Source organism: Phodopus roborovskii, unplaced genomic scaffold (assembly GCF_943737965.1).
Source record: "Phodopus roborovskii unplaced genomic scaffold, PHOROB, whole genome shotgun sequence".
Taxonomy (NCBI): domain Eukaryota; kingdom Metazoa; phylum Chordata; class Mammalia; order Rodentia; family Cricetidae; genus Phodopus; species Phodopus roborovskii.
Window position 1 is genome coordinate 44,282,571 of NW_026126433.1, and position 24,920 is coordinate 44,307,490.

General features: G+C 37.3%; 1 protein-coding gene across 1 annotated transcript in view; it reads left to right on the top strand.

Moving 5' to 3' along the window:
* Positions 1-1,807: 1,807 nt before the first annotated feature.
* The window catches only part of Spta1 (spectrin alpha, erythrocytic 1), a 66,885-nt gene continuing 43,772 nt past the window's right edge, over positions 1,808-24,920 (top strand). The window contains exons 1-18 of the mRNA XM_051186364.1: positions 1,808-1,971; positions 3,098-3,334; positions 4,531-4,656; positions 6,596-6,736; positions 7,552-7,698; positions 8,010-8,143; positions 8,806-8,950; positions 12,719-12,873; positions 13,684-13,819; positions 13,932-14,033; positions 14,923-15,060; positions 15,789-15,899; positions 16,902-16,979; positions 17,550-17,705; positions 20,324-20,528; positions 21,857-22,038; positions 22,564-22,807; positions 23,624-23,746. Of these exons, the coding sequence (XP_051042321.1) occupies positions 1,948-1,971; positions 3,098-3,334; positions 4,531-4,656; positions 6,596-6,736; positions 7,552-7,698; positions 8,010-8,143; positions 8,806-8,950; positions 12,719-12,873; positions 13,684-13,819; positions 13,932-14,033; positions 14,923-15,060; positions 15,789-15,899; positions 16,902-16,979; positions 17,550-17,705; positions 20,324-20,528; positions 21,857-22,038; positions 22,564-22,807; positions 23,624-23,746 (2,584 nt within the window). The 5' untranslated portion in view covers positions 1,808-1,947. The remainder of the gene's footprint in view (positions 1,972-3,097; positions 3,335-4,530; positions 4,657-6,595; positions 6,737-7,551; positions 7,699-8,009; positions 8,144-8,805; positions 8,951-12,718; positions 12,874-13,683; positions 13,820-13,931; positions 14,034-14,922; positions 15,061-15,788; positions 15,900-16,901; positions 16,980-17,549; positions 17,706-20,323; positions 20,529-21,856; positions 22,039-22,563; positions 22,808-23,623; positions 23,747-24,920) is intronic.

Genomic DNA, 24,920 nt, shown 5'->3' on the forward strand with positions numbered 1-24,920 from the left:
CCTCATGTGATTCCTCATCCACTTTGCCATGCCTATCAATGTTATACTTGCTCATCTTATGTGTAGGCAGTCATGGTGGTATGACTTTATGGTTTCATAAAATATATTTCAATTCATTTCCTTGTCTTGTATATGTTTCCCCTTGGATTTTGTTGATTTTTTTCTTGACTGTGCAGAGGCTTTTCAACTTGATGTACCACTTGTCCTTTGTGGTTCCTGTTTTTATTTCAGACTCAAGAAGTCATTACTTAGAAGAGTTTCATGAAGCCCCTTCGTATTTTCTACTAAGAGTTTTATATAATTTTAATATGTTCAAATAAAAGTTGATAAAAAAGACGAAGGCACCCATTTTAGTAAATATGTTGTATCACAGTGCTGAGGAACCACTGCCTGGAGTTGAAATGAGGAAGAGAAAATATTTTATTTTTATCTAAGAGATTTGTTGTGTATCTACCATACATATTGATGTGATTAATTCATAGGATTCTGCAAGTTATACAGTCTCTATTTTATGTGTAAAAACATAGTAAATAGAATGGAATAAAAAGTTACATCTTGTAGTTATGGCTTTGAGGTATTCAAATACTAAGTCAAGACCACATCAATATGAGTGTTTGATATTCTGCTCCTCCTTGCTTTTAGTCAGTCTTCTCTTAGTCCATCAGCATTTATGGTCTCTACTTTCTGGGTCCATCTCACTATAAATGCAAAACATTTAATAACCTATAATCAACACACACACACACACACACACACACACACACTGTCCAAATTGATTGGACTAAGTATCATGAAAAAAAATGTGTCTTTTCTAGATAGTGCTGTGAAAATTGAATATCAACACAAAAACATAAAGACATTGGACACATCCTAAATTACATCAAAATTCAGTTCACTATAAAAGTGCTAGAAGAAAGCCTGGGAGAAGGCTTTATGACAAAGACTTTGACAATGATTTCTGGAACACAGGAACAAGAGCATAACTAACAAGAGCAGAGACGATGAGAGTGGAGCTGACTAATACCTTTGTGTTTTGTGATTGTATGATATTATTTTGTTTTCTTATATTTCTTTAGTAAAGTAACATAAAGGAACTGTACCTCAGAAAGAAGTTCTGTCCCCCTCCCCTTAAATATATGTAAAAGGGTGTGGTTTCTGCCTCATATCTTAGGTATATCTAAACATGCTGTGAGAAATTTATATATATTTCCAAACAATAATTATTGTTTCATTAACTTTAAAATATTGTTTCATTCACTTTAAAATAAATACATTCACATATCTTATTGATCTGTACTTTCTATTTGAATGATTAAAGGTACAGCGGGATCATATATTTAGGAATCCAATCTATGGAGTCATACATAAAGTCTCTCAATTTTCAGAAAGACTCTGGAGCAATTTGAATTAATTATTGCCTAGAAGGCAGTTAAATATCTGAAGATGGGTCTTGACAAAGTGGTTGCATTGTACTTCCTAGAAAGAGATCAGAATGAGGAAGTCTTTGAATGCCCTCAGCTCTCCACTGTGGAGTCCAAGAAAGAGCATCCTGGAATTCCTTCTTGGTTTATAAATTCTCCCACTTGTAAGAGCTACTGAATAGAACACAACCCAACACCTGTCACTGTTTTTCTATAGTACTTTTGCATCTGAAAACTTTGTTTTCTTTTCTTTCTTAAATTCCCATTGAGGCCCAGAGAGCCACAACCTCCTAGAACTGCTGAGTCACCTTGTCTGTGGAAGTCAGCCACTGCCTTAACTGAAACTGTCCCCAGGAGATAATGCTGATTGTCTATGTTTGGCGGGATTCTAAAACTTTTTCTTCCTCTTGGTCTTTGCCACACTCATGTTTCTAACATTCCTATTTGAGGTGGACTAGACATTCAAAGAACAATTTTTCTCTCTTAGCTACATTTCATCTAGCAAACTTTTAGACTTTGGGGAGAGATGGAGCACCCTCCAAAGGAAGCTGTGAGTAGAGATAAATTCTCATCCCTGATGCAATTAGGAAAGCTATCTCTTCTGAACTTTCTATTCCATCTTCACCAGGGTCATTAAAAATTACACTTATTTGACTTTAAAATTGTAGAAAATATTTCTTTTAATTATTTTGTGAATGTTTCACTTCTTAAAATAACTTAGAATTTTACACTTATATACTAAAAAAACTCATCAGTTACTTGATAAAGTCAGATATATGATATAGAAAACAACTAGGTAATAACTGTGGAATAACTTAAATTTATAGTTATCTTGGTAATTACTGGCTATAGAAAACTACTTATGAAAGATTAAAAAATTAAAATATAAACTCTGTATTGCATTTTTAGATATAAGAAACAAGGGAAGTAGTGCCATACAGAAATGGCCCAATGGAAATTTCCTGGATATTGTCACACACAAATGAATTTCTTTAAATTAAAACAATTTTTTCTGGATAATAATGTAATATTTTATATTCTAAAAGACAATTACTGAAATACTAATAATGTACAATTGTGACAAGTGAGTAGAAGACAAGGTTGTATTTAGACTTTCTTTTGTTTTGAGAATTATTTTTAGTAAATCAAATAAGAATAGTTTATTTCACATAATCTATACTTTTTAATAAGAATAAAAATATTTATAGTTCTGTGTATGATTCATTAAATTAATTGTAAATCATCCCTGACTATTCCTTAAATTCACAACATGATGAACATTTATTATTGTTGTTTAGCCTTTGAAGAGAATATAATAATATTTCTTTATTTTCTACACGAAATTCTGTGATGTTGCTTCATCACTCCAAATTTGTTCTTTCTATAGGATATTTGGGATAACTAATAACTATTAATCTAAGCAATAGCTATTTATAATTAAAATTCTATAGGTATATTATAGCTCCTCCAACAGTATGAATTAACAGGTTTAAAAATGTGTAAACATATTTTCAATGTGGGAGAATGCCTTGGGATTATAAATATGAGAAATAGCAACACTTCGAGGCATTATTTATTTTTCTTCTTATAATCTGTAATTAGCATAATAACCACACATACATATTTTGGGTTACAGAATAGTATTTCAAAACATAAAGAGACTTTCTATCTTACAGGCTGTGGAAAGCAGTGGACCAAAGGTTTTGGAAACAGCAGAAGAAATCCAGCACAGAAGACAGGAGGTGTTAGACCAGTACCAGAGGTTTAAGCAACGTGTTGCTGAGAGGGGTCAGAAGCTTGAAGAGTCCTATCACTATCAAGTTTTCAGAAGAGATGCAGATGACCTGGAGAAATGGATCATGGAGAAGCTTGAGATTGCAAAAGATAAGAGCTATGAACCCACAAATATACAGGTGACTTAGTACCACAGATGTTCCCAAAACTGACCCTAAGTTATCTAGAAAATGAAATGGGCTTTTCTTTATGTTAATGTTGAGGGGTGGGTGTAAAGCACTGCCTGATTCTATGTACAGAAAGAAGCCAAAGTGGTGGAATGTGAAGTTCAGTTAAGAAAAAGGCTAAGTTGGTCCTTCTTTATCATGTTGGAAATAGACAGATGGAAGAAAGAAAAAGGAAACCAAAATAATGGCAGTGTATCAGTAGTTGAAAATACAGAATCATACTGCATCACATAAAAGTCCCATTCAGAAGTCACCTTCTTACAATTAAGGATGTAAATGTCATGAAAAGATTAGACTATTTACCAGAGAGAGACAAAAGTTCTACTTCTACATGATTCCCCATCTTCTACTTCTTAATTCTCAGAATCTTTTCTGCAAGTAAGACTCATCTAAGCCAGCATTTTATAAGAGCTTACTAGACAAAATAGAAACTGGGAGTTCAAGAAACTTTTGACATACTATGTGCTTTTAATATGTGACATTAATGATGAAATACTTAAATTCCTTTAAGATATTAAAAATCATCAGTGTTTCTAAGATAGCTGTTGTTCATTCTCTTCAGCAGTAGGGATTTATCTAGCTTTCCTCAAAATTATTATTTATGGCTGTTGTTAAGTTTAAATAAAAGGTTGTAGAACACGTACTTTGTTGGAAAGTTTTACATCTATCTGTTGGTATATTGCATAGCAAGAACATAGTTGGTGATTGGTATTGAGCATGGAACAATGGAACAAGATCTGGGTGATGTATGTGCACAAAGGATTAATTCATACATGAGAGCAAGCTCACCAGAACTTTTAAGAAAAAATTTCGTTTTATAAACTGTACTTTTTAAAAGAGAACACAATGACACCGTGTATTACATGGTTTTATTCACATAGGGGTCTGTGGAGATTTGAGTAGGATATTGTTTTGTTGCTAATTTTCTGAAAGAAGTTCCAAGAGAAAGACCATCTGTGTGGTCTCTGATTGAGGGGGTGTGTTCAGTTGTTCTACCTTAAGTATAAACTTTTTTGTTTCAGGATGTGATTGTTTCTACTATGGCCAAGGGGGAAGTCTGCTTAAATTGAGAGGAGGAACAAAAAAGAGTACTTGGTCTTCCTGTGAGAGTGCACTCAGTACTCATAAACTCCATTTTCAAATTGCAGGGGAAGTATCAGAAGCATGAATCCTTTGTAGCAGAGGTGCAAGCCAAATCAAGGGTGCTTCCGGAACTGGAAGAAATCAGAGAAGCCCGATTTGCAGAAGATCATTTTGCTCATGAAGCCACCAAGGTAAATGAATTGTAGGGTCTCAAAGTCAAGCCTCTAGTTGCTAGATGTGTTATAAGAGTTTCAGCAGATTATCCTAGGTAAATCTCAATGTAGCTGCCATAGAACAAAGGCTTAAAATGTTTGTTCTTTATTGAAATTGGGGCAGTAGAAATGACAGATGACCTTTGTGTTTCATAGATGGAGAAAGAAGTATGGTATGGAAATGTCCTTTGACAGTCCTTATACTTGTCTTTGTGTCAAGATCAAGCCCACTTAAGCCTACCCCACCTTTTTCAGATTAAATATCCTTTATAAAGACTCTTTTATGATTATTAATTCTGACTTTAAAGTGATGTTTTCTCATTTGAATCTTCTTTGACTTCTTCCCATTTTCCAGTGAAGATTTCCTTTTTTTCATACAACATGCCCCATTTCTGACAGTGTAATTTTCCATACTTTCCTTCCTATTTACAAAAATAACAAAACGAAAATCCCTAAAATCTAACAACTTCAGAAAAATTTCTTGGCTGTCAAGACCTGAATATCAGAGTCATTTAAATAATTATTTACTGCTGTGTGCCTATTCTTAGTGTCACAGCTACTTTCTGACTAATTCACATATTCTTCCTTTTGTATAAATAAAAATTTTAATTTATGTATTTTTAAATTACCAAACTAATTTTAATTACATAGAGTTCAATTGAAGCTAGTTTTTCTATAAGCATTATAAATATTGTAGCCCATGATAATGTTAGCAAAAGAGAAAACATTTTGACTAGAAAAATAATCTGATTGGAAAGTATTACCAAGAAAATCTCAAGTCTTCTTTCATTTAAAATAGAGCTTTTATATTATAATGCTCTATGAAAACTCTTGTATCAATTAAAATATTTAAAACATATGATGGCATATGCCTGTAACCCCAAAGAGGAGAGATGGAGACAGAAGGGTGGTGAGTTCAAGTCTAGTCTGGACTACATAGTGGGAGAGTGTTTTCTAAAACCTATAATGCAAAACAAAACAAAAATGCCTGAAAAGTGTTTAAAATAGCTATTCATTACTATTACTGAAGTTATACTGAATACCACAGTAAGGTTCAGAGTAATGCTTTCCATATCCTACCTAGAGCAATGGAGCCGTGGAAGATACCAGATTTTTAAAGGGTAGCATAATGCTAACCAGTTTTCCATGATTGGTGGAATATGGTCTAATCTGTAATTCTAACTATATAGTACCAAAATAGTCTTCCATATTTAATGAGAGGGTTTACCAGTTACTCAGCAGAATTGAGGATTTATACTTTCTGAAAAGAGTTCATATGTGTCTTCTATGCTGTTGCTATGGATGTTTGCTGTACATAAAGCATTCTCTACATATTATCTATAAATCAGGAATCCATCTGTTCTTAAGGCTCAGTCAAAATGAGCACTCTCCTGTGCAAACTTCCCGCCACTTCTTTGCCATCTGATAGCTTGTAGTTTTCAATTCTTTAAAATGTCAAACATTTTGACAACATTTTCTCTCATGGAAGATCATATATGTCTTATCTTAGTAACTATTTTCATATGTATCTTTTTTCTCTGATTATATACTTGTTGAGCTAGGGCTGAAGAGATGGCTTAGAGGTTAAAATATTTGTTGAGCAATTAGTGTATGAATGATTATTAATCCTGGTACTTTTCTGCACAAGTGTCTATTCTTCTACTCCATATTTCTGCATTTTATTGATTATTTTTAAATCTTATTTCATTTATCATTGTCTGTGGGTGTATGTGTGTGTGTGTGTGTGTGCGTGTGTGTGTGTGGTGTGCACTGTGACGTGTTTACAGAGATGCCAATGGATTCTCCCCTTCCACCATAGTTTTATGAAATCAAACTCTGGTTGTCGGGTTTGCAAGGCAAAGGCTTTTCCCCATTTAGCTATCTGTCAGCCCAGCCATTCTGCCTCTTTCCCTTACAGACCCATCTGAAGGAACTCCGCCACCTGTGGGATCTTCTGTGGGAGCTGACCCAAGAGAAAAGTGAGGTGCTGCTTCAGGCACTTAAGTTCTATCAGTACTCACAGAACTGTGAAGACATCTTGGAGTGGATCAAAGAAAAGGTACAGGCCCATATACTACTGCCTGCTCTGATGGCTCTGTCCAAGCACTCCACTATAATTCTCTACTGCTTACTCAAGTAGCCTTGAGTAGTTGAAGAATCTCTTTCTGGACTTCATTCTTTAGGGAAAAGATGAATTTTGGCAAAGATCTGAGGGAATTGTGAAGATTAATGTTATAGGGAATAGGTCTAAATATATGGGCATGATTACAAGACTTAACATGTACTTTCAGTATGGTCTAGACTCATTGCCCTTCTCTCCCCATGCTGTTTAACTCCCCAATTCAAAGGTTTTCTTACAGCTTAGGTCTTGGCTGAAATAATTTTCAACTCTTGTTCCTCAGTACCTACAACTACTTCAAGCATAGAACCCCAATTAGGGCTGAAGTCTTACACACACACACACACACACACACACACACACACACACACACACACACACACACACACGAGCTGTGCTTTTTGCAGATGCTTGATTCCAAAGGAGGCAGAGTAGAAAAAACTGTTCACTGGTCTTCCAAAACATAGAAGGAACTTCCAGACACTCTCCCAAGGATCACCCTAATCTCACCAAAGAATTATTCCCAAAAGACATGAATCCCCAGATCAAGGTGTCATCCCAAGACTTACTCCTGCTTCTGGCTTTTCTCGGGAAGGGTCTCCATTTGGATTATCCTGAGAAACCAACAGGGACTTGGGACTTTTGACCCGCAAAAAAAAAAAAAAAAAAAAAAAACAAAACCCAAAAAACAAAAACAAAACAAAACATTCTAGATTGGTTTGCTGGTGATTCTATGGACTTTTCCATACTTTCAGGAAGCTATAGTGACATTAGTAGAGCTGGGTGATGACTGGGAACGAACTGAAGTCCTACATAAGAAGTTTGAAGAGTTCCAGGAAGAACTGATAGCTCGGAAGGGAAAAGTGGACAAAGTGAACCAGTATGCTAATGAGTGTGCCCAGGTGAGTTGGAAATGATAGAGGCATTCCAGGGAAAGAATTCTGGTCTTAAAGAACTCATGGTGGGGTAAGGAGGGAATGTGACATTGTAAGAAACTAGACAGATGCACCTCCATGGACTGACATGCCATGAGCAGCTTTTTCTCTCCTCTGGATAGTCTCCCTTCTCTGATCCACAAAAATGGCTGTGTGTATGTGTGTGTGTGTGTGTGTGTGTGTGTGTGATAGCAATGGTATCCCATTGTCTATGAAACTATGCTTCCTTATATGACAGTGTGACAAGGTGTGAAAAGTTTGTTGGTTTCCTTTCTTAGAAGAAACATCCTAAATTGCCTGAGATAAAGGCAAAACAGGATGAGGTCAATGCTGCCTGGGATCGTCTCTGGAGTCTGGCTCTGAAGAGACGAGAAAATCTATCAAATGCTGCAGACCTCCAAAGATTCAAAAGGTATGATGCTGAAGGAATAGCTCTGTGGATAAAGGCCTAGTCTGGGTCTGATCCCCATCACCATCTAAAGGTAATACAGGCAAACAGACTATAATCCTAGATATTCCACAAGTGGAAACTGGTGAACAAGGACTTCAAAAAGTGTGGGCTTAGGCCCTATTGATAGGCATGTATCAGATTTATTTGTACTACCCTCTTTCTACTCCTGTAAGCAATTACTTATGAATACCTCAAAAGCCAAAGGCCATCATTTCTTCACCTTTGAAATAGCAAATGACTTAAGAAAGCAAAGACCAACTTGATATCCAATATTTAGATTCTGGTATCCAAACAATAAAAAAAGTACTGCTGTATTGTTACTATAGAAGCAAAGAGGACATATGAGAATTAGATGAGTTGGAGGGAAAGAATGAGTGGCATTCAGGAATAACTTCTCACATGTCAGGCACAGGAAGTGTCTCTGGCAGCTCAATAGTCAAGAACTCCTGAACTAGAACATATCACTGGGAAAAAACAAGCAAGTATGTTTTCAGTTACTTCATGCTTGTTTGTTGAAAAATAGAGTTGTTGCTACTTGAGGGAACTAAGCTGATCCTGTGGGTCTGTTTTCTCTGTCATGCCTGCCATCTTGGTTTGTTAGTGCTCATGACACTCTCTTGTAGGGATGTCACTGAAGCCATCCAGTGGATGGAGGAGAAAGAGCCTCTACTCACCTCTGAGGACTATGGCAAAGATCTTGTTAGTTCGGAGGCACTGTTTCACAGTCACAAGGGGCTTGAGAGAAATCTCGCTGTCATGGATGACAAGGTAAGCTTTTGCTGGAGAAATGGCTGGCCCTAGACTCATGAAAGAAAGGTATGTGGTGATCCTCCTGCTTAGTACCATCCTCAAACTGACACAGTAAAGTCACACATTTTTATTATTTTACATATCCATCCCAGTTCCCTCTCCCTCCCTCTTTCCCTCTTTCCTTCCCTCCCTCCATCTTTCCCTTTCTCCCACCCTCTCATGTCCCCTGACCACCCTCCCCTCCCATCTCCCTCACTCCGCTTGGAGGGTGATGCCTTCCAGGAAGGGTCATCTAAATCTGTCAAGTCATTTGGAGGAGGGACTAGGCCTTCTCTCCTGTCTCTAGGTTAAGGGAGTATCCCTCCATGGGGGATGTGCCCCCAAAGTCCACTGTCTGAGGTCCCTTAGACTACTCAGTCCTTCTAGCTGAGACCCATGTTCAGGGGGTCTGGGTCCGTTCAATGCTGGCTTCCCAGCTATCAGTCTGGGGACCCATTATCTCCTCCTTGTTCAGGTCAGCTGTCTCTATGTGTTTCTGTAGCCTGGTCTTGTCCTCCCTCTAAATTCACACTTTTTAACCAAGGATGGATTCTTCTGTGCCATTGCAGTCACCCTCCTCATTCTAGATCCTATCTGTTCAGCAAGTCCTTATTTTTTTAACCTGCAAGAATGCATTTTTTAAATTTAGAAACAATTATTTTACATATAAATTCCCCCTTTCTCTCTCCCTTCCATCCTTCCATGTCCCCTACCAACCCCCCCAACTCTTTCCCTACCCACTCCCTAAAGATAGTGAGGCCTTCCATGCGAGATCATCAAACTCTCTTACATCATTTGGGGGAGAGCTTAGGCCCTCCTCCGTGTATCTGTAGTCCTTATTTTTTATTCAAACTACTTTTATTTAAACATACACATCTGTTTCATATTAGTTTTGCAACTAAACAAAATACCACCAAGAATGATTCATTAATCTTCCTCAGTAAAGCACCGTGGGACTAGAGTTTTCCTTGGGAGCACATTTTCTTCTGTAGCAGCTGGATCCTGGTTTTTACTCTTCATAGCGTAAATCAGGGAAGAAATTTATTCTTTCATAATAAACTGAGAGACTTTAAAATCTAAATCTATCTTTTTATTCCCTTCTTTTTAATATTTTAAATTCATTTTATATACCAATCACAGTTCCCCCCTTCCTCCCCTACTCACCTTCCCCCCTCCGTCTTCCCCCACCCCCCACGCTACCCTCCTACCCAGTCCTCAGAAAGGATAAGGCCTTCCATGGGGAGTCATAAAAGCCTGGCACATCAAGTTAGGGCATGGCCAGGCTCCTCTCTGCTTCATCAAGGTTGAGCAAGGTGCCCCACCATAGGGAATGGGTTTCAAAAAGCCACCTCATGCACCAGGTATAGATCCTGGTCCCACTGCTAGGGGCCCCACAAACAGACCAGGCCACACAACTATCACTCACGTGCAGATGGCCTTGTTCAGTCACATTCAGGCTCCCCAGGTATCTTTCCAAAGTCCATAAACTCCTACTCAGGTCAGCTGACTCTTTGTGTTTCCCCATCATCATTTTGACCCACCTTGCTCATATAATTCCTCCTCCCTCTCTTCAACTGCAGTCCCAGGGCTAAACCCAGTGCTGTCTGTAGATCTGTGCATCTGCTTCCATCAGTTACTGAATGTTCTATGATGAAAATTAGGGTAGTCACCAATCTGATTACAGGAGAAGGCCAGTTGGGGCACCCTCTCCTCTCTTGCTAGGAGTCTTACCTGGGTCCATCCTTGTGGATTCCTGGGAAGTTTCCTAGCTAAAAGTTTCTCCCTGACCATATAATATCTCCCTCTGTCAAGATACCTCTTTTATTGCTCTCCCTCTTCACTCCTCCCCCAACTCACACATCCCATTTCCTGATGTTTTCATCCCTCATCTCCTCTGCCTCTACCTCCCCTGCCCCCATTTTAGGAAATCAAATTTATTTCCCCTTCCCAAGGTGATCCATGCATCCCTTTTAGGGTCCTCCTTGATATCTACCTTCTCTGGGGCTGTGAATTGTAGCCTGGTTATCCTTTACTTTACATCTGATATCTATTTATGAGTGAGTACATACCATGTTTGTCTTTCTGGGTCTGGGTTGCCTCACTCAGGATGATTTTTTTCTAGTTCTATCCATTTCCCTGCAAATTTCATGATATCACTAGTTTTACAGCTGACTGACAATCCATTGTATACATGAACCACATTTTCTTTATCCATTCTTCAATTGAGGAGCATCTAGGTTGTTTACAGGTTCTGGCTATTACAAATATTGCTGCCATGAACATGGTTAACCAAGTGTCCAAGTATGATTGAGAATCCTTTGGGTATATGCCCAAGTTCACACCCTTCTAAAAGCTGAAAAATTCTCATTTATATGCCCAAAAGAACAGACACAGGCACACTAGAACTCAGAGACAGCCTATATTTCTGGACAAATTCCATCCTTTACTTCTTCCTCTGCTACTACTATATCTGCCACTGTAACTATAGTATCCAGCAGAAACTATTTAAGTTTAGATGCACTTATTTTGGCTCACCATTGTAGAGACTTCAATATTTGCCTCATGTGCTTTGGAAGAACATCATGGTGATGGAAAAGTGGTGGAGGACAGCTCCACCTGTCCTCCACTTCATAACTGACAAAGAAGTACAAAGGAGAACACAGGAAAGGCGTAGAGTTAAATAGAATTCCCAAGAACATGCCTTCCTCAACCTGATTCCTCCAAGTAGACCCATCCTCTTACCTTCTATCATCACGCACGCACGCATGCACACACACACACACACACACACACACACACACACACACACACACAAACACACTATCAGATTATAAACCCATCAAGAGATTGATTCACTGACTAGTTAGAGCTCTAGTTGTCTCTAGAAACATCTGTTCTCACAGAAACCCAGAGATATGCTTTCCTATAATAGGCATTTATTAACCCAATCCTTCTGGTAATCAGAACTTACCATAACACTCCATTTTCCTTTAGTTACAGTTAAGGCAGACACCCCATATGCTTTCCACAAAGAAGCAAAATACAGAAAGAGCACAGCTGGGACCACTTCCACTTTCCCACTTCCATTGTTGTTCACTTCTTGCTTTGTGGTTGATCTATTTTTCCCTAACATTAAATGCTGAAATTATAGGGCTTAATGTGCTATGGTAACAATACTTCAAACTCTCAAGAGTATCTATCTGATTATGTTTGAGAAAAATTAAAGAAATAATGATTGCATGTGGAAAGTCACCCATGTTTACATTTTACTATATAATCTAAAGGAGTTATGTGGTTTTCTTCAGGTTGGGGTAAAAGTGTCCTTCCTGACTATAGACAGTAACATCTAGAGAGCTATCATAGAGATGTTGAGGGATAAACCTTGTTCCAAACCTTGTTTCAGACACAAGTAGAATGGCTAAAGGAATAAAACAGTGCTTCTCTGTCATCATTCATATAACGTGGGAATAAGAATAATTTCTCAAAAAAGGATTTTTCTATGACATTATTAAATGAACAACATGATATGAGAAAATACATATGAGAAAGTACAAAACATAGTATGGATAACAGAGATTTAAAAATTGTCATTAACACAATATATTTTGTATTAGTCAAGTGTGGTAATGTAAATATACTTACCAATCAATACTATTCATGTGATTGTTCTTATTACACACTCTCCTATAAAGCTCTATCAGGTATCACAGTGCTTGAATTTTAATATGTTTCTTTCTTTTTCCTAAGGTGAAAGAGTTATGTGCCAAAGCAGACAAGCTGATGATTTCCCATCCTGCGGATGCACCTCAGATCCAGCAGATGAAAGGGGATCTGCTCTCCAACTGGGAACACATCCGTGCCTTGGCCACGAACCGATATGCAAAGCTGAAAGCTTCTTATGGGTCAGAAATTGCACATATTCTCCTACCTCTTGCAGGAAGTCCCAAAGCAGAAAAAAGTTTGAAAGGACTCTCAGTTCTCCTGCCTGCTCTGTAGAGGCAAATTAAATTTTAATTTGCCAAAGAAGTCCTTTTGCAAACTGATATAATACTCAGTATCATACGTGCCTCTCAATCACGCCCTTCATCTTTCCTGTCTGGATAGTTGTAAGATGTTGTAAAGTAACCTGTAGAATGGGAAAGATCTTGACTCCAGCAAAAGTTGTAAATAAAATTTCAAGCAAAGGGGTCAAAATGACCCCAGAATTGTGTCTTGGCTACCAGGTAAAAATTTTAAAAATCTGTGATAACAAGTAATAATTTTAGTAGTTAACTCTCAGTGATAGTAATTCAACCATCAGGAGACAGAAGATAGTACTCAAGTTATCATTATGATTTACAAACAAATGGTTAATATTTAACTTTTTAAATAAATAATAATCTCATGAGTATTCTTGAGAAAACCCAACTCTATCCCTACTCTGATAGTTGCATGACATGTATCCATTTTCTGGATGCATTATGAGACTTTACTCTAAGGTAGGTATGACATTAAGGTGACAGAATTGTTAACACCCATGCATTGATACACCTACTCTGGAATCTACCACCCTGTGTAGAAAGGCTTCAAACCTACTCAACTAAATGGGAAGGGGACACATGATATTAGGACAATGTAAACCTTGCATGCCATGCTTATGCCACTCACTGCCCTTTGTTCATAGTCCTTTCAAATCAGGTATCCTTTTCTTGTGTTTTATTGTATTCTCCCAGATATCATCGGTTCTTATCTGACTATGATGAGCTCTCAGGCTGGATGAAGGAAAAGACTTCCCTGATCAATGCTGATGAGCTGCCCACAGATGTAGCCAGTGGGGAAGCACTACTAGCCAGACACCAACAGCATAAGGTAAGGAGCAAAGGCTTCCCTACTAGGAGAAAGAATGGAGAGGCTTTGTTCACTACTGAGAGGTCCAGACAGTTTCTTGCTGCATTTGGGATATTTTGTTTTGTGACCACAGCATGAGATTGACTCCTATGATGACCGATTTCAATCTGCTGATGCAACTGGTCAAGATCTGTTGGATGGCAATCATGAAGCTTCTGAGGAAATTCGTGAGAAGGTCAGCTACTTTCACAGTGTGTGAAGTTTCAATGATATATTCTGCCCGCATCTATTTTGTAATCTCTTTGGAAAGGGGAAAGGAGATACCTAAACATGTTAATGGTGTGTCTGGACTCCACCCAGTCCTTATCACATATGCATTAACTAAGCCAAGTCACTTGAAATCCCCTCAAGATCAGCAATTGTGATTGCTCTGCTTTGAGCATTGCTTCACCAATTCTCTGAGTCACACCTAATTTGAAACCTTTATATCACCTAGTGTCATTGCTTTATTTTAGCACATCCTCCCACCCAGCTCTAGAAGGTAAATTCAGTGATGCATATAACTTGATAATCTTTGGGTTCCCTATAATGCCTAGTCCACTGATGTGTACCTGTGCCATTTCTGCTCTTCTCTATACAACCTCAAATTAAGCTGATTTTTCACCACTGGTGAAAAAAATCATCAAATGTACACCTTTTTTAGCCACTCCATTTTTCTCCCAAGTGCAATGTATAACCTAAGTGCTCATTTCCTGACAATATAATTTTCTTATGGTCTGATGTTTTTCTTCATCCCTGATGCTCCTCGATAACTCGGTAGACTTCTTAGTACAGCAGTCCTTATACTCCCTGTAGTTTTGTTCCCTAGCTCTCCCTGGCTGGATTAATCTTTCCTTCTTTTTTTAAAAATATATAAAGGATCTTATGTCTCTTTTTATGGCATTTATCCTATTTTTTGCCATACTGCATTTATTTGCTTGACTATTGGGACTTTCGAAAAGTAGCTCATTTTTTACTCTCTTTTGCATTTTTCAAATGGCATTGCTTTTATTAGGTACTCAGCAAATGAAGGATAAATTTAATTAGTTAATTTTTTCTGCTACAATGCCCCTTCCTTTCTTAAGATGACAAGACTAGCCAATGACTGGGCCACCCTACTGGAACTGTGGGACAAGTGTCAGCATCAGTACCGTCAGTGCCTGGATTTCCACCTCTTCTACCGAGACAGTGAACAAGTTGATAGTTGGATGAGCAGGCAAGAGGTAATAGGCAGCATTGAACCTATCTTCAAATATCACTTCTTCCATTCTTTGTCTATGTGTTTGACTACTATCAGCACCCTCAAAGTTGTTTCTTTAGAACAAAGTTGTCTCAGGAACTGGAGGATGATCCATGGCAAAAAGAAAAGATGAGCTAGCACTCTAAGGCTGCTGTTACAATCCCCTTCATGTGCAAAGACATAAAAAATGTGTAAGTGAAGCTGGGCGTGGGCACACCTATGATCCCAACACTCAGAATGCTGAGACCCCAAGAGGTTCAGAAGTTTGAAAACAGTCTGTTCTATCTAGTGACACTGTCTCAAAAGCTACATTTAAGTGTGTGGCATAGAGATTTTGACTACAGTTAAAGAAAAATAAAATGAATATCAAATTGGTATGGGCTCAGGAAGAAAAAATTATAAATCAGATAGGGTTAGTGACAGCTTCTTAAAGGAAGGTAGTTTTGAGAACTCTGAATATTTACTTAGTGGAGAGAATTTCATGTGACTTGACCCAGAGATAAAGGTAAGAAAGTACATGCAAGCATTAAAAGATGGGGAGTCTAAGCTCAAGATATTTGAAGTTAATTTATACATAATATCCTTGTCTATTCAAATTCTCACCTCGATCTCCAGTTTCCTAGAACCCTTCCTTTGCCCTTGTCTCTGAGAAGTTCCAAGAGGAGTCTTGCCAGTAAGGAAATCTGGGAAATGTCTTTCTGTCTTCTACAGGCTTTCCTGGAAAATGAGGACCTGGGGAACTCGGTGGGTAGTGTTGAAGCCCTTCTTCAAAAGCATGATGACTTCGAAGAAGCATTCACTGCACAGGAAGAAAAGATTATAGTAAGTAATGGTTCTGGATGGACATTTGTTTCCTATTTACATACACTTTCCTTAAATCTCTAAACAGAGTCACCATTGTGACTATGAGACTCAACATCAGGGCTGTTCTTTGTAAATTGCCACCCTCATTTGTTGTTGATAGTATCTATTTACATGTCTTTAAATGCTGTGCTTTGGTTCTGTGAGCATATAGAATGTTAATATATTTTTTTATTTTCAATCATAATATTTATCAGTATGGGAGAAAGACTTTAAGAGCATGATGAACTACATTGTCTATCTTTAATTGTGTTCTATGGCAGTGCACACATAGACACACATAATACACACACACACACACACACACCAGTACTAGCATAGAAAAAAACAGTTGAATTCTAAATCTCCCCTATTAGTATCACACGTAAGGTGACAATTAATTCAAATATTTGTTGTAGATACTCATAGATAAAAAGTTGAGTATAGAGTAATTTATTTTATTGTGTTATCACAGACTTTATATAATTTCCTATCCCATCTAATAAATCCATTCTGAGCTTTAACAGTTTGAGGGACAGATTAATGAATATGGATAAAAGTTCACTTCTGTACTTGTCTCCTTATCCCTGTGAAGCTATAAACAGAGATATAGCCACGGATCCATATAGGAGATTACTGGATGGGTTAGACAGAAGAGCTGTTAAGAAAATGAGATTGGTTCTATCCTTGGTAGTACTACTTCAGGATTTACTCTAAGCAATGTCTGAATTCATGCACTACAGTCTAAACTGGGAAAAAAGTATACTGCAGAAAATGTATACTGCAGAAAAGATAAGCATCAAGCCTAGAATATCCATTTTGAAGGATAAATATATCAGAACTTAAAACAAGGATCCAGGTCTTTTAATCTTCAAGATTGTTGAACTTATACATTGGTATTCTTTATCTTAACAGGATACTCAAACTGAGGCCACCCATTTAGCTGTTGCTGAGGAAGAGTCATTGTTTCTTTTTTTTTTTCAGACCTTGGATGAGACTGCAACCAAGCTTATTGACAATGACCACTATGATTCTGAGAACATTGCTACTATTCGTGATGGGGTATGCCCAAGGCCCAGAGGCTCTGTCTACCTGTCCTTTCTCTCTTACTGTGATGAAGCACTGACTAAAAGCACTTGGAGAAGGAAAGGGTTTATTTGTTTTTCAGGTTACAATGCATTATAAAGGGAAGCCAAGTTAGGAACCTGGAGGCAGGAACTGAATCAGAGACCACTGATGAATTGTACTTACTCATTTACTCTGTATGGCTTGCTCAGCTTGCTTATTTATATAACTGAAGATCACCTGACCAAGGGGCCCTGCCTACAGTGGACTGAGCCCTCTTACATTAATTATTAATCAAGAAAATGTCCCCACAAATATGCCCACAAGTCAGTCTTATGGAGGCAATTCTTGAAGTATAAACTTCTCAGATGATTCTAGTATGTACAAAGGGACCAAAACTAATTAATACATTGCCTGGGCTCAGGACAAGAATTGGGGGAAAGATGGCATGGTGGGCAATAATCTCAAATGTATGTATTTGCTTTTGTTGGCTGTGGTCTCACTCACAGACTTTGTGTGTGTGTGTGTGTGTGTGTGTGTGTGTGTGTGTGTGTGTGCACTTTACAGCTGTTGGCCAGGCGTGACGCCCTTCGTGAAAGAGCTGCCACTCGCCGAAAATTGCTGGTAGATTCACAGCTTCTACAACAACTGTATCAAGATTCAGATGACCTAAAAACCTGGATCAACAAGAAGAAAAAATTGGCTGATGATGAAGATTACAAGGTAGGGAGATTTGTTCAACCTTAATTATACTTATTTGGCAATTGGTTTCATAGATTGTAGTTAGGAGCTAAAGGCAACTTATGATCTTCATTTATAGATGACAAAACAGAGCATGAAAAAATTGTGATGACTCCACTCGGGCTGTACACTTAGATAAAACTCCTACTCCTTTCTTCTCCATCAACTGGGCCACCTTCTGGAGTCCTTAAAAGGAAGGGGGACAGGGATGCCCCTTCCTTGGGTGTTCATGGTCCCTCAAGCATACATTCTGCTTCGCTACCTCTCTCATTGGTAATACTTTAGGATAGATTCTTCTTATATTACCAAGAAGGTCTCAAATTCAACCTCCTGCTACCCCAGCCTCCAGAGCAGCTGAAATTAAAGCTGTGTGCTGACACTAAAACTTGTCCTCCTATATACCTTTGTAATTGATTATATTGTGCCTGGTTCAAGTGATACATTAAATTTTTTTTAAAGCTTAAGTAAGCTCAAAAGTAACAAGCTTTTGGGTAATGTAGACTTGCTACCCCAGCTTTGTGGCTAAATGGAAGCAATTCTTTATTTCATGAATGAAGAAGCCAGCTTCCACAAAGATTGAAAGCATAAGGACTCCCAAGGGCAACCTGAGCTTGAAATTTTTCTCTTAGTCTTTTCAGCTTCTGTGACTATAGAAGTTGCTGGGAATCTTTGAGCTATTGATTTCTCTTCTTTAGAGTTGTGCCAATGCATGCTTTCACTCACATTTGTGATGGCATAGCTAATATGCACACATGTGTATACCATTTCTAATCACATTAACAGTCAAGGCTCCTATTAGTCTCTCAGATTCTAGGCTAATATTGAAAGTATTTACATTTCTATATATTCTTTATTCATTAATGTATACTTGGTTCATACTTTAAACAACTGTGAACATTGTACTATATCTTTCAGTCTTTGAAAGTGCAAAGCACATGCTTGCATTTTCTACAGAATTAACAGCTCTAGTGTGCCCAGAGTAAACAGAGATCTAAAACGCAATTGTGTGGGTGGCATATGTACTGAAAAAGAAATGGAAAATATTTTCCTTTTCTCACAACAGCTCTGATTGATGGCTCATATTTGCATGGGGTCTCAGTAAGATAATTTGCATGACATGGTGCTGAAGGGCTTAGCCATTCTTCCTGGTATATAGGGAAAAAAATGTCATATGAATTTATCAAGCAGTGGGAAAGAATTCTTTTCTTTGTTATGTTTATTTTATTTGATATTTCCTTATAGGAGTGCTGTATTTACATAAATTCCTAACCACTCTCCCCCCTCTAACTCTTCCCATGCCCCTCCCTGTGTAGTATAGTATGTATAGTAAAGCAACTCCTTGCCCTCAAAATTTCTTTTTTTAAAATAACTTTTATTGAATTTGTTCTTTGACAATTCATAGATGTATAACATGCATTCTTTCTATTTTATTATTATGACCCCCACTCTACCTAAACTTTTTCTCATGATTATTAGTCCACCTTCCCCCTATAAACTCCTTATCTACATTTGTAAATATTTTTGTTGTAGTTTTTGTGTTTGTGAGTTTGGTTCAAAGATTTTGTTCCTTAGCTTTGTGTGTGTGTGTGTGTGTGTGTGTGTGTGTGTGTGTGTGCACACGCTCGCACACTCTTGAGTGGTACATGAGTTTGCTAACCTGGATCATCTGTGTGACCATAGATTTGGAACTATGTATGCATTGGAGCCTACTATAGATTTGGAACTATGTATGCATTGGAGCCTACTAACTCCTTTGTAGATGAACAACAAAAGACAATAAATACTCTTCCCCTAGAACACATTAGTAGCCAATAGTTCAGCAGTGAAGGGTATGGCCCCATAAGTTCCTGCTGAGCCTTGATTGACTGTTGATAGGTCCAGTGTAATGCAGCCCCATTACAATCAGTCACACCTGCTATCAGAATGCATTGGCTGTGTCATGCCCAATCTTTCACACCCATTCCCCATCCTTTTGTTCTTATATTCTGAGATGGTCCCTGAACTTTATAGGCAGTTTAGGGCTAAGTTCTCCACCTTTATTTTTGCCAGCACCTTTAGCAACCGTTTATATCTGCATTCACCATCATTTATTGCACACATATGCTTCTCTGATTAAGGCTGGGAGTAACATGTGCTTATAAATATAAGCATAAATATATATAAGGCAGTTTGACACCATGACAATTTACAAAAGTAATAAGTTTACTCACAGGGACTGAGACATCCTCAGCCATTGGCTTTTGACAAGCTTTACAGCATCAAATATGAGTTTCCTTTGGGTGAACAAGCTTCACATCTAAGCAAAGAGTAGTTGTTTACCCAATGGCAGTCCTACTTCTAGTTCACTAGTAGGTACATTTATCTTGCAAGTTAGTGTTATGTTTAATGGAATCCATTGCTGAGTAAGGCTGTTGATGCCTTCTATATTGGCCTGATTGGTACCTTCAGGTACTGTGAAAGACAGTGAATATGGAAAGAATCTTCCAGCTCAGTTCCACTTTAATTTTTCTATAGAATCTCATCATCTAGATTTTATTTTCCTCAAAATGTCTGTTCTTCTTTCCTCAAGCTATTTCCTTGATTTTGTCATCTTATCTCAGGATGTACAGAACTTGAAGAGCCGGGTTCAGAAGCAATTAGACTTTGAAGAGGAATTGGCAGCTAATAAGATTATGCTCAACAACCTGGAGAAAACTGGCCAGGAGATGATTGAAGATGGTCACTATGCCTCTGATGCTGTGGCTGCTCGCATGAATGAGGTTGCAAACCTCTGGAAGGAGTTGCTGGAGGCGACAGCACAAAAAGGTTAGAAGCAAAGGTTTGGGTAAAGGATAATTCAATTCTTAAATTCTAAAATCTACTATTTCTGTCCTCATCATCTTGATATTTGGTGAATGGAACCCTAGCCATTTCCTTTCTTGTATCATCTGGTCATCAACACTTAAAATCTAGTCTAAATATATCACACTATATATTTAATTATTTAAATATTTCCTTTATTTACATTGGAGTTTTGTTGTCATTGAAACTTCTTTTTTTTTTCTTCAATTTTCTCCTAGATATTTCTTTTCTTAAAATAATGTTAAAATATTGAAAGCCATGAATTCAGTATTGCTTTGTATATAAACCTAATATGCTAGTTTTTTTAAAACACATTTTGTTATATAAACTAGATTTACAAATGGGTCATAATATGAAGTGTTGAAATTGACATTATGAATTTAGAAATGAAAAGATTGTTGGTGTCACACCCAATAGTCCTATGTATTTTGTTCTTGTTGAGTTGATATAATGCTTCATTTTTGCCTATAGGAAACTGATCAGAACCTAATACAAATTTTATGATACATATCTCTCATTTATTCTTTATCTTGCCTCTTACATTTGGAAATTAAACATTTGTGAGTAATTTTTATAAATGATGTTTTCTCTGTTGGTATGTTGTTGGTATCTTCTTTGTTATGACTCTCATCTGTAGACAGGATTTTGACCTGGGTATAGAAAAGGGTATAGGAGAGGTCACATTGGTTTCTTTGGATGTCATGCTAATTTGGATCTTAAGGGGAAAAAAATATAATGTTACTACTTTCCACAGCTGGAGACATAGCAATTGATTTGAAGAAGAATAATGCAAATGTCTACAATGTAATTGAATAAAGAAATATCTAAATATAATGGGAAATATCAAGGTATTTCTAGAAGATAAAATAATGAGTCATAGTTTGTGATAAAAGACAGTCACTAGTAGTAAGGCTAACTATATTCAAAACAACCTCAAATTTTCATACTTACCCAGCCCCAAAGTTGAGCAAAAGTGATGTTTGGACTTTTATCCCATCCAAAGAAAGGGTTTGTGTGTCCAATGACACTTGAAAATACCCAAAAGAGTTGACAACTAACAAGTAGAACTACATTTTACCAAAGAATGTAACTTATTGTTTGTGTTTGATAGCATCTCTGTATTTAAAATCAAATGCTATCAGAATTCTAACTTAAGATGACTTCTTCTATGATGGATGTGAGAAGGTTCTCTTATTTTTTCTCTTTCGAATATCCAAATATATTCCTCATTAATTTGGGGGATGGGGTATTATTGCATGGACATACTTCTTTGACCCAATATCCTCCCCTAGGGACTCAGTTGCATGAAGCTAACCAGCTGCTACAGTTTGATAACAATGCAGAAGACCTGAAGCACTGGCTAGAGGATGTGGAGTGGCAGGTTACCTCTGAGGATTATGGGAAAGGCCTGGCAGATGTGCAAAATCTACTGAGGAAACATGGCCTTCTTGAGTCTGCTGTAGCTGCTCGTCAGGTTTGTTTTTAGCTTTTTGCTAATTGTAGAAATCTGGACAGATATTCTGTGCATATGCATAATCTGTAGTTATTATTATTCCTATTAAGTGATCAGGAAACCAAAGGAAATTTCACAAAAATTTAGTTGGCCAACTGCTTCCTCCCAATATCTCCCAAGTCCTTTCATTTTTCTAAGCATGTCTCCCCAGAAGCTGATTGACTAATGTAAGCACCTACTGACTCTTCTAAATATCACGGCATTCTCTTCATCTAGAATCCTAGGCTTTTTCAGACAGCTTTGTCATTTACTTTTCATCTGCTCATTTGTGGTTCATTTCACATTAGTCTATATCAATACTATCAGCTTCCCATTCTGGTATTCTGCATCCACGCAATCTTACCCATCTGTTTGAAAAAAATATTAAAATCCTAGCATCACAGGAAAAATTAAAGTAATACAGCCCTCACTTTTCAGTACATGGACATTTTATCCATTCTTAATAAAGTATATAACTTCCTAATACACATTGTTTGTCTTCATCAGGATCAAGTGGACACCCTCACAGACATGGCTGCACATTTTGAAAAATTGGGCCACCCTGACTCTGGGGATATACGTGCAAGGCAGGAATCCTTGGTGTCCCGCTTTGAAGCTCTGAAAGAGCCACTGGCCACTAGGAAGAAGAAACTCATTGACCTGCTCAAGCTACAACAGATTTGCAGGGACTCAGAAGATGAAGAGGCCTGGATTCAGGAGACTGAACCCTCAGCAGCTTCCACTCATCTTGGTCAGTGCAGTGCAATCAGACTGAGCATGCAGTAAAGGACCAAGCCCTCTAGATTGAGAGAACAAGATACTATAGTGAAGGGATAAAAGCTTACCCTTTGATATTCCACACCAGTCTTGTGAAATTTTATTCTGACCTCCACAAGTATTTAATATTTAAAAATTCTGCCAACACAGTCACCTTGTAAGAGAGACATGAGCAATGGCATGAATTCAGGCCTCTGGGAACATCTGACCTGCTTAGCCTTCTAAAGATTAAGCAGCAATTTATTTTGTTGAAACTGCTTTACTGAGAATTAATGGTTAATGCAGGATGGGATGCATCAAATGTATTTGTCTGGGTAATTGGTAGTCCTATGAGAACTATATCACCCACCACAAAGATTTGAAAGTGAACTGTGTGTCTACAATTGTCTTACACTTTAGAATTCATTAGTTCTTAAGTGTAACTTCCAGGAGAATTGCCTTGTTGGACAGGTAAAGCACACACAAAGATTGCACAACTTTATGCAGATGTACTGGGAGCATCTAAGAAAGGCCATAGAGGGATTCATCTGCAAAACCTTCATAGAAAACCCTAGTTCTTGTTGAAATAACATGGAAAGTGTCTGGAGATGCTGTAGTGCCAGGTACAAGGAAGAATATCTGGAAATTAGAGGGGTTAAACATGCCAAGGATAGAGGAAGGGTGAAGATGGATGAAATTCTCAGTGTTCACATTCATGTGATATTAATATTGGGCCATAGGTAAAACATATTTTATAAGCAAGTCTCATTTACAAGAATAATATCAAACCTTGCCTTCTTTTTCTATGTAGGCAAGGACTTGGTTGCAGCCAAGAATCTTCTGAACAGACATGAAGTCATCTTGGCAGACATTGCCAGCCATGAGCCACGTATTCAAGTGATAACAGACAGGGGAAACAAAATGGTAGAGGAAGGTACGTGTGACACCAATTGATTTGGCCAAAACTCCACCATGACAGACCTTAGGGAAGAAGTTTAAATGATCCTAGTACTTATAGTGAACTTAAAAGTAGATGGCATCACTTTCCAATTTAATAAAGAAATTTCCTTTGAGTGTTTCGGATAGAGCAGTATATATTGTTATTTTTATAATCCTGCTATTAAAGATTTTGAATGCATTATTAAGTCATCTCTATTTATTGCAAATCTGAAATTATTAAAATAAATCAATTTTAGTCTAGTTAGCAATGAGCTTCTTTGGAGAAGTTGCAGAATTCAAATCTAAGTCTCAAAGCCTTGTAAAACACAAGACTTCCCTATGTGAGGTCTTTCAAATATCTAAAAGCTTTGCTTCTCAGGGTTACATTATATGAATGTAATAAAAAGGTCACTCCTTTAAATTTCCCATTTTATGAAACTTTAGCAAATATGCACACACTTGTCATCCACATTTAGAAAGCTCTACTCTCTAAAAGGGTTGTTCAGATTTAAGCTTCATATGCCAAGTGTGGACTAGCAATCCTGGTTACACTAAAATATTTTCCCTCTGCTAACTAATCAATTATTAGTACCCACTTTTTAGAAGTATAGGTTGAAATAAAGTTTGCTGAGGAATTTTCAGTTCTAAGCTATTATTCAAACCAATGAAATTTCTTTTCTTTTTTTCTCTTTTTTTTTTTTTTTGCTGTTTTTTAATCATTTGTTTTTGAATTTTATCTTGACATAGAAAGTAATTCTTTTGTTTCTCTAAATCTGACTATAGGTGTTGTTATTTTTCTATTTCTTATTATGTGCTCATCAATTTTTCCTTTATAATGTTTTGAAGTTTATTATTATATACAAATATAGCTGATGAATTTGTCTTTCTGGTCAATTTCTGGTAATTTCTGGTAATTTCTACAAGATGAATTATCCATTTTTGTTCCCATAAATATTCCTTTTTCTGAAATCTACTCAATGTTTCCTAATGTAATCATTTTGCTTGTCTTTTAATTAGTTTTTACCTCAAAATTTCACATTTAACTTCTTACATGGAGACTATTGATAAATACAATCATATGTATGGCAACTTAATAGGGATACTCCACATTGTTTAAGTTTTTATAGGTATTCTGAAGACAAAGCATTGGGAGCTAATATTCTAGGAAT